At 37.3% G+C, this 10,409-nt stretch overlaps 1 protein-coding gene across 1 annotated transcript in view; it reads right to left on the bottom strand.

The window, feature by feature from the left end:
- Nucleotides 1-10,409, bottom strand: part of MCMBP (minichromosome maintenance complex binding protein) — an 83,698-nt gene that overhangs the window by 23,563 nt on the left and 49,726 nt on the right. The window contains exons 2-4 of the mRNA XM_012642386.1: nt 4,014-4,099; nt 3,256-3,396; nt 3,089-3,130 (exon numbers count right to left, since the gene is read on the bottom strand). Of these exons, the coding sequence (XP_012497840.1) occupies nt 3,089-3,130; nt 3,256-3,396; nt 4,014-4,099 (269 nt within the window). The remainder of the gene's footprint in view (nt 1-3,088; nt 3,131-3,255; nt 3,397-4,013; nt 4,100-10,409) is intronic.

Here is a 10,409-nt window from a genome sequence, read left to right as displayed (position 1 = left end):
GAGTTAATTTAATTAACAAGCAACTCCTAATTAACATTTCTAAAAGAAAACTGATGTAAAATCATTTCAAATGCAATAATCAAAATGCTACCTCTCCCTCAAATCCATAATACACAGTACCTTAGGTTACAAAATTAAATCCTTTTTAATCCTTTCAAAGACAAAGCACATGGCAATCCCATGGCCTCTTTTATAGAAAAGTATCAGAATTAGCCTATTACAATACAGGAATTTAATGACCTATATTCCTTATTAGGTAGCTCTAGATGAGATTTAAAAGTCAGATATTATTCCTTAGGAAAGGCATATTCTTTATTTCAAATATACATAGAAAACCCTAAGAGGAAGAAAGGGTCTAAGAGATATCAAGTTTGAGCCTGAGATAATGTATACAAGCTGGGATTTTTGTTTGCTTCCCTCTGTCCAGGCTCAAGTTCCCCTTTTCCTGAAATGGGGCTTTTATTCTTAACTCTTTAGCAACATAGGTATAGGTTATTAAGTATGAAAAGTCTGATTCCCTTAACGACTAAGTTTGACAGTTGATATCTCTGACATTTCACTTTGACACTTATTTTATTGTGAAGGTATATCCTCAGTCTGCAAATGTACATTGTGGCTTGTGATTATCTTTCAAGGTTTTTTTAGAGCGATTTTTGTGAAACCGTGGGTAAGTCAAAAATTCGTGTTATTTTCCAACAAGTTCCATCATTGGAACCAGTGCAGCTCAGACAGCTTGAAACATCAATGAAGTGTTTGTGAAGGATGTGTTTAATGAACATACAGTACATTGATGGCTTGAGAAGTTCTGTTCCGGTGATTTTCATCTTGAAAATGAGCCACATGGGTGACCTGAGACCAAGGTGGATAATGATGAGTTGAAAGCTACAGTGGAAGCAAATCTATCTCAATCCACAGGTGCATTAGCAGCAAGGTTTGATCAAATGGTCCAAAAATATCGGTCCAGTTGGACCAATATTGGACCAATATTTTTGGACCCTTTGAAACAAATCGGCAAGGTAAAGCAGCTGGATACATGCAAATTAAACAAGCATCAGCACAGAAATTGTCTCTCAGCTTGCCTTTCTTGCTGTCACGACATAAAGATGAACCATTTCTACACCATATTGTTATGTGTGATGAAAAATGGATTCTTCTGATAATCGCAAGCGTTTGGCCCAATTGTTGGATAAAGATGAAATGCCAAAACAGTCCCAAACCGAATATTCATCAAAAAAAGCTAACGGTGTTTGTTTGGTGCTCTGGCACTGGTATTATCCACTACAGCTTCACAAAACCTGGTCACTCGATTACAATGTATGTCTGCACAATCAACTGGATGAAATGATGAGGATGCTCATGATGAAGAAGCTGCAATTGGACAACAGAGACAGCCCAATCCTCTTGCAAGACAATGCTCAACCACAAGTTGCATGAACAATGCTGCTCAAGCTATAGAAGCTGGACTTGGAAATTCTCTGTCATCCACCATAGTCACTGGACCTTGCATCATCTTGCATCAACTGATTACCATGTCTTCCAGGCTTTGGACCACTTCTTCCAAGGAAAAATATTCAATTCTTGACAAGCTGTGGAAAACACCTTTCACGATTTCATTGTCTCTTGCTCTCCAGGCTTCTTTGCTACTGGCATAAACAAGCTACTGTTAAGATGGCAAAACTGTGTCACCAGTTTAGGTGCATACTTTGCTTAATGTACTGCTTGTTTGAGATACAATAAACTAGATTTTTGATTTGAAATCAGACATTTCATATTTAATGACCTAATATAAACTCTGTCTTAGCCTTTGGTAGTGTTACAAATGGACAGTCTCATCTATTTCACTGGCCCATTTTCAAATGCTGAGATTACTGAGCTATATTACATTATTGTATACTAGAAAAACTTATGTATTAATATATTACCCTAATGTATTAGGGTTCCTTAAATAAAGGATACAGTAAGTATTTATAAAGTTGATTCATTAGGCCTGGAACAATATTTATCTTATGGAAACACTCTAAAAGAAAAAAGACATTGGGAGACCTGAAGTGCCATCTTTCAAACAAGTTCATTACTCTAAATAATTGTTAGAAGTTACATTTTTGTTTTAATATAATCTTTGCAATAACCTTCCAAATTAGGGCTGTTCTTCTGTCCAGATCTGCCCACTGATCTAGAATACTTTATTCAATCAGGAACAACTTTTACTGTGAATTTAACAGGCTAATATAAGGGTTTGATATATTCACCTCTTGAGGTTTCAGTAAGCAGGAATTAGATTCCAAGGACCAGATAACCTGATAAACTAAGATTCTGGATTCACAAAGCAGAGAACTAGACCCAGAATGTAGGTAACTCCACAGAGGTCCCACTTTTCTACTGGGCCCCTGCCTAGTCAATCTCCACCTGTGGTACTTGTTTTCTTTTCAACACTTGAAAATCAGGGTCTGTGTTTCAACAGAAACACATGAAAAACAAAGAGCAAACTATGGGAGACATTTTTGGTAATAACATTTATTTTGACATGTTGATATAATCGTTTTTACTATTTTTTTTCTATTTGTTGTAGAGATGGGATCTCGCTCTTGCTCAGGCTGGTCTCGAACTCCTGAGCTCAAACAATCCACCCACCTTGGCCTCCCAGAGTGCTAGGATTACAGGCGTGAGCCATCAGGCCCGCCTGGCCAACTTTTTTATTTTTTGTAGAGATGGGGTCTCAAACTCCTGGCCTCAAGCGATCCTCCCACCTTGGCCACCCAAAGTGCTGGGATTATAGGCATAAGCCACCATGTTTGGCCTACTTTCATTTTAAAAGAATTGATCATAACCTGTGAATTTTTTAACCAAGTATATAGATATTAGAAAAAGAAATTAATTTTATCATTTACAATATTCCCTCTTCTAAAAGATCTTCAGAAGATAAAAAAAATCATATCAGAAAAAATCTTAAAGCCAAATAAAGAAAACATTTCACATGATTTCTTAAAACTTACTTATACACAAGATAAATTTAAGATCAAATGAATAAATTCTCTGCTTATGAAAAAATTCTTATTAAAAATGTTTTATATATCTTAAAGATACATACCCCACACTCTGCTACATCTCTGTATTTTCCAAAATGAAGAACCTATGACCCAAAATATAGGATAACAGTATTATATCAATATACCAGAACCAACAATACCATAAACAAAGAACAAAGTTAATACCAAAAATTATAAGCAGAAAGTTTTATAAAAAAGCAATACATACGCGTGCTTTTGTGTTTTGGTTAACCGTTTCATAAACTCCCATGTAAAACTCAGGGTCAAACATATCCTGAATCATGCAACGAAATTTCACAAAACTGTTAGGTTTCAAATAATGAAGGGGAACTTCATTCAATGATGGTACCTTAAAGGAAAACAAATAAGTCAACAAAATATCCTGTATATAAAAAACATTAAGCATATATAATAGACTCAAACTGCTACACACACACACACACACACACACACACACACACACACACACACACACACACACACACACATCACTGGCTCCATTAGCGAGCCACACAGTCTCAATGGTCAACATAACTATTGGGACAAAAGTACTTTCCAAGTTCTTACAAGTTTGTAAGATAACATTTGACCATAATGTAAAAGGATGCTTTTCCTTCAGAATATACTTTTCAGTTAGCAAAAAGGCATTTACTCTGTTGAGCTCTTCCCTTAAAAATAGTACATGCCAATTCTTTTAAAATGAAGATAATCAAAGGTCTCGCAATTTAAGATTTGTCTTAAGAAGTAATGTGGTCATTTACTGCCACCTAGAGGCACAATATAGAAGCATTTAACTGTTTGAACTTAAGTTGCAAAAGAGACCAAAATCTTTTAATATTACACAATGTACTTAAAAGCAGAAGTACACAGTAATTTACATATTTTTTAATTACATGTGGGTTACTACTCTACTGAGAGAAACTATAGCCTGCCCAACCCTCTCCCCCAAAACAGCAATAAGCTTACCCATTTAGGAGCATTATTTTCCTTCAGCTTTTCCTTGAAATATTCAATTACTTTCTTCTCCCACTCAGGATTAACTCCATTTTGGGCTGAAAGAGAAATCTTTTTTTTCAAAGCTAAAAGGTACAATATATAATGACAGACTATGATCAAGTGAATCACACATTAGTTTAGCCAGTTAAAACTGAACTAAAATTTGCTACTATGATAGAATGAATTTTAGATAGAATGATGAATTTTATACTTCGTGTGTCTGAAGCACTACACAAGACACTCAAGAAGCTGCCCTACTGGGGGTTGGATATTATAAATCAGGAGGATGCTGACCTCCTGCAAGCTCCCTAGAGCTAATAAGCTAGCTGAGAACATGAGCTTTGAGGCTACCTAGACTAAGCAGCATATGAGCCAGCATTTGTAAAACACTGTTTTTCCAAAACATTTTTAGGTAGGTGTTAAAAAATCTTTTCAACTACCCTGAAATGAAGAGCAGAGGGTGTCTGGTTTTTTTTTTTTAAATGTTTAATTCGGGAATAATCTCAAAGTTGCAAACAACACCTGTATCTACACCCCATTTGCTCTATCTCTCATATATATTTTTCTGATCCATTTAATATTAAGTTGCACTATTATACATTATTTTACCTCTCCATAGTCCAATTTGTCACATGACCTAATCCTGTCCTCTACTGCAGTGGTCCCCAACCTTTTTGGCACCAGAGATCAGTTTCATTGAAGACAATTTTTCCCCAGACGGGGTTGGAGGTGAGGGGGTGGTTTCAGGACGATTCAAGTGCATTACATTTATTGTGCAAACCTCTCTGCTAATGATAATCTGTATCTGCAGCCGCTCCCCAGCACTAGCATCACCCCCTCAGCTCCACCTCAGATCATCAGGCATTAGATTCTCATGGGAGTGTGAACCCTACTATAAAATGCACGTGCGAGAGATCTATGTTGTGCACTCTTTATGAGAACCTAATGCTGCCGCTGATCTGACAGGAGGCGGAACTTACGTGGTGATGCGAGTGATGGGGAGTGGTTATCAATACAGATGGAGCTTTGCTTGCTTGCCTGCTGCTCATCTCCTGCTGTGACTAGTTCCTGACAGGCCAGAGACCAGTACGGGTCCGCAGGCCAGGGGTTCGAGACTGCACCTCTACAGCACTTCTTCCCTTCAGTACAGGACCCAGCTTAGGATCATATATTGCATTTAGCTATCACGTCTCTTTAATTTCCTTTAATCTGGAATAGTTTCCTCAATCTTTATCTTTTATGATATTGCTATTTAAGAATAATATAGGTCCTTTCGGAAAAAAATAGAATGCGTCTCATTTTGGATTTGTCTGATTCCTTATAATTAGATAGATTCCATTCAAGTATGACCAATCAGACTATTATGTAAGTGACGCTGTGTCTTTCTAAAAGTATGGTATCTGGAGAGACATGATATCCATCTTTCCCTCTTTGGTAATGGTAATTTTGATCACCCAGTCAAAGTGATAGTCAATTTCTGCACTGTATAGCTACTATTTATCCCTTACAATTAATAAACAATCTGCAGGAAGCACTTAAAGAAATTGGCCAAGACCCCAAAGAGTGAGTTACTGATGGAATACAGATTTATGTGAACTAAAACCACCAAACCACACAGTTGGCCAATCCTGCCACCGTTCATATTCATCGCACAGGTGCTATGGAGATGTGGAGTAAAAAAATTTTGTCCACATTTGTTATGGAGCTGATTCTGTTAGAAATGCTCATAAAATCCTGCTAACACCATGCTTTAGCAGAGCTTCCAAACACTTTTACTTAACTGGACAAAGACCAGTTCTGAAAATTAAGTAGGGGAGTGGGGGGGCTTCCTCAGGTGATTTTGATGTGTGAGCATTAAACCCACTAGTAAACTGGTCCTCAAAGCCTGTTTCCTGATCAGCATCATTAGTATCACCTGAGTACTTGTTAGAAATGCAAATTATTCAGCCAACCCCAAACCTAGTGAATCAGAAATTCTTGGGGTGGAGCCTCACGACTCAAGTGTTAAAAAGCCTTCCAAGGTGACTCTACTGAAGTTTAAGAATCACTGCTCTACTAGATGTGTACCAATAAATGATCAATGAATTGGGGGAAAAAAGGAGTATTTCTGCATGTAGCAAAAATGGATATTTAAAGAAAAGACTTATACACAGCCATGATTGTGACCTCAACAATACTATTCTGACTGCATTTGTGTAAGAAACATGAGCATACCAGATAACGGGTGATGGAGCTACATTAAACAGTAACTGGGGGCCATGGACGCTGGCTCACGACTATACCCTAGCACTCTGGGGGGCTGAGGTGGGAAGATCACCTGAGGTCAAGAGTTCGAGACCAGCCTGAGCAAGAACAAGACCCTGTCTCTACCAAAAACAGAAAAAATTAGCTGGGCATTGTGGTGCACACCTGTAGTCCCAGCTACTCATGAGGCTGAGGCAGGAGGACTGCTTGAGCCCAGAAGTTTGAGGTTGCAGTGAGCTATGATGACAACAGTGTACTCTAGCTAGGGTGACAGAGCCAGACTGTCTTTAAAAAAAAAAAAAAAAAATAAAGCAATAATTGGGGAGCAGTAAGTTACTCCTAAGTAACTTGCAAGTATACCAACACAATTTTCTAAAGTAAAGGCCAACTTAGAAGTATCTGGGTCTATGGTTAAACCACCCTGAACACGCCCAATCTCGTCTAATCTCGGAAGCTAAGCAGGGTCGGGCCTGGTTAGTACTTGGATGGGAGAAGTATCTGGTACTGCCGGACAATTAAAGGAATAGATAATTCCCCCCAAATCAAGAGTGCAGCAATAACTGTTCATTGTTTATTAAGCCTACTGTTTGCCCAACACTCTGCCAGGTGCTGCAAGGATATTTAGAGCTAAAATAAGCTATGAATAGAATAATGGCTTAAAAGCAAAGAAGAAAAACTAAGGTGGATCAAAGAATCTCAGAGAGGATTTCTGAAAAAGATGGTATTTGAGCGAGACCTTGAAAGAGGTGTAGAAATGAAATATGCTGAAGTGTAAAGGAATCACATATTCTAGACGTAGGGCACTGAGGGAAGAAACAATAATGGTAATCCAAGGACAAGGATGGGCACTACTAGAAAGTCAAGTACTCGGAGTACTACGTGCTTGTAAGAGAATAAGAATAAAACCAACAACAAAAACTAAACGAGGCCATACATATCAAGTTTTCAATACCGGCCCACAAATTTGCTCTCTATTCACAATTAACCTTCATGTCCCCAGGAACTAGCAAAGACATGGGACATAACAGCTACCAAGGAATTAATGTTGTGAAAATATGCTGTTTTGCAAGACTAGCTTCCATTCCCCACACCTTTTGTCACATACTTTCTTTATGAGAGAGCAACCACTGCACCCTCACTTTCAGTTCAAGGGTATACCTGACCTAGGCCTCACAATGATTCTGGTGTTTGGTTTTGGGGTGAACAAATCAAAGACAATTCTAGGAATAGGGTTTAGTAATGGGGGTTGCAATACTGATAGGTTACAACCCTGAAGCTACATGTAGCCGCTGTGACCAAAATCTGTCTGAAGGCTAAGCTATCCCAGAGGAAAGCAAAGAGGCAATTCCTGCAGACATCATTTATATACTTGTTTTTAAGTGAGCCTGACAACAGCCCACCCATGAACCAATGTATTCATCTTTTGGTTTAAGTAAGACCAAGTTGGGTCATTTGCAACCAAAAGTCCTGCTTAGCACACTTGGCTATCACGCTATCATATATCACTATATGTCCAGAGCTCCACAAATAGCACCATGAATTTTTAGCCATTTGAATTTGAGCACCACTGCACTCAATCTTGCCCTAGTTTAAGTAGGCAGGGGAACTGAGAGACAATATATAGACTTTTATAGTCTCACTCAGAGTGTACGAGGGTTCCAGTTGTTCCACCTCATCAACACTTGGTCTTGTCAATCTTTTTAACTCTTAGTCATTATGCTGAGTATGCAGTGGTGTCTCACTGTGGTCTTAATATGTATTTCCCTAATGATGTTGTATACTCTTTCAGATGTTTACTGACCATTCTAATAAATCCTTTAGTGAAGGGCCTACTCACAGTTTTGCCCATTTTCAAAAACCGATTTTGTTGTGGCATCACTAATTTGTATGAATTCTTTAATGTATTCTGCATGCAAGCCTTTTTTTTTTTTTTTTTTGAGACAAGAGTCTCACTCTGTTGCCTGGGGTAGAGTACCGTGGCTTCAGCCTAGCTCATAGCAACCTCAAACTCCTGGCCTCAAGCGATCCTACTGCCTCAGCCTCCTGAGTAGTGCGGACTACATACAGGCATGTGCCACCATGCCCGGCTAATTTTTTCTATATATATATATTTAGTTATCCAGATAATTTCTTTCTATTTTTAGTAGAGACGGGGTCTCACTCTTGCTCAGGCTGGTCTCAAACTCCTGACCTTGAGCTATCCACCCACTTTAGCCTCCCAGAGTGCTAGGATTACAGTGCATGCAAGCCTTTTATCAGATATATGTAGTACAAATATTTTCTCCCAATCTGTAGGTTGCCTTTTGACGAGAATTTTTTCATTTATCAATTAATCTAATTTATCAATTTTATCTTTTATGATTAATGATCCTAAGGTCATGAAGATATTCTATGTTTTTTATTTTTCAAATTTAGGGCCATAATTAATCCACATGAAATAAATGTTTTTGTTTACAGTGCAACATAGGGGTCAAAGCTCATTTTTTTCCAAACAAATATCCACTTGTACTAGAACTATGAAATTAAAAGACTTTCCTTCCAGCTTTGGCATTTGGCAATTCAGTCAAAAATCAACTCACTATACTAGTCTATTTCTAGATTTTCTATTTGTCTATCCTTATTCCAATACTATACTGTCTCAATCACTGTAGCTTATAGTATTGTCTTAAAATCAGATAATTAAGGTATTTAACTTTGTTCTTCAAGTTTTTGTCTTGATTATTTTAGATCCTCAACATTTCAATATAATTTTGAGGATCACCTTGTCAGCTTCTATGTAAAAAGTCTGCTAAAATTTTAATTAAGGTTGTGTTGAATGTACAAATTAATTTGAGAAATGACATCTCATATCAAGTCTTCGATCCATGAACTCTCCCATGGGAGAGAGCAATAAGACTACACATGGATTCCTCCAGACTCCATCTGTGTGTTTCTCCCTTATGAGCCCACTGTGTATCCTTACTACACAGCTGTGATAAGTCTTAGGGGTACAACTATAAAATGAGTCACACAGTCCTTCTATTAAATCTTCAAACATGGGTGGTTTTGGGACACCCCCCAAACATATGCATAAATCAACACTTCATTTTTTTTATTGTTAAGTGTTATTTCACTTAACAATAGCTGAACCAAAATTTGTTTAACCATTCACTTGCTGAAGGACATTTAGATTCCAGGTTTCGATACCTATTGACAACTATAAGCACATGTGTATGTACAGGTTTTTATATGAACATAATCTTTCATTTCTTTAGGTAAATATCTAGATAAGGCACAGTTAAGTATATGGTAAATGTATGATTAAGATTCTGCCTACTTTCCAGAGTGGCTGCAACCATTTTGCATTCTCACCAACAACGTATAAGAGACCCAGTTGTTTGCATCTTTGCCCGTACTTAGTAGTGTTAACTATTTTTTAAAATTTTAGCTGTTCTAATATGTGTGTAATATCTCATTAACGGTTTTGTTTTTTTTTTTCTTCTTCTTCCTTTTTTTGTTGGACTTACCATGGTTTAAAGTTGCATTTCCCTAATGGCTAACAATGTTGAACTCTTTCCAGGTGTCCATCCTTGTATCTGTTCTGGTAAAATGTCTATTTAAGTCTACTTAAATCTTTTGCTCCCCTTAAAAATAACAACGTTCTCTTTTATATTCTAGATACAAGTTCTTTATCTATTATTTTCAAATATATTCTCCCAGTCCATAGCTTGTCTTTTCTAATATTTTTTTTGCAAAGCAAAAGTTTTTAATTTTGATGAGGCCCAAGTCGTCACATTTTTGTTTCATGCTTAGTGTTTTTGGTGTCATGTCTTAAGACCTAATTGCCTTGAGTCAGACATTTTGTGGAAAAAAACAAAAACAACTCATTGCCAAACCTGAGGTCACAAAGATCTGTTTTCTTCTAAGAGTTTTATAGTTTTAGGTTTTATATTTAGATCTGTGATACATTTTGAGTTAATTTTTGTATAAGGTATGAGATTCGTACCTTATACAAAGGTCACACCTTTGTTGAAAAGAATATCCTTTTTCCATTGAATTACCTTTTGTACCTTTGTCAAAAAACAAATAGGGGCTGGGCGTGGTGGCTCATGCCTGTAATCCTAGCACTCTGGGAGGCCAAGG

This window comes from Propithecus coquereli, unplaced genomic scaffold (assembly GCF_000956105.1).
Source record: "Propithecus coquereli isolate 6110/MARCELLA unplaced genomic scaffold, Pcoq_1.0 Scaffold179, whole genome shotgun sequence".
Lineage (NCBI taxonomy): Eukaryota > Metazoa > Chordata > Mammalia > Primates > Indriidae > Propithecus > Propithecus coquereli.
The sequence above is the reverse complement of the archived record's forward strand: the minus strand, read 5'-3'. Positions and strand labels throughout refer to the sequence as shown.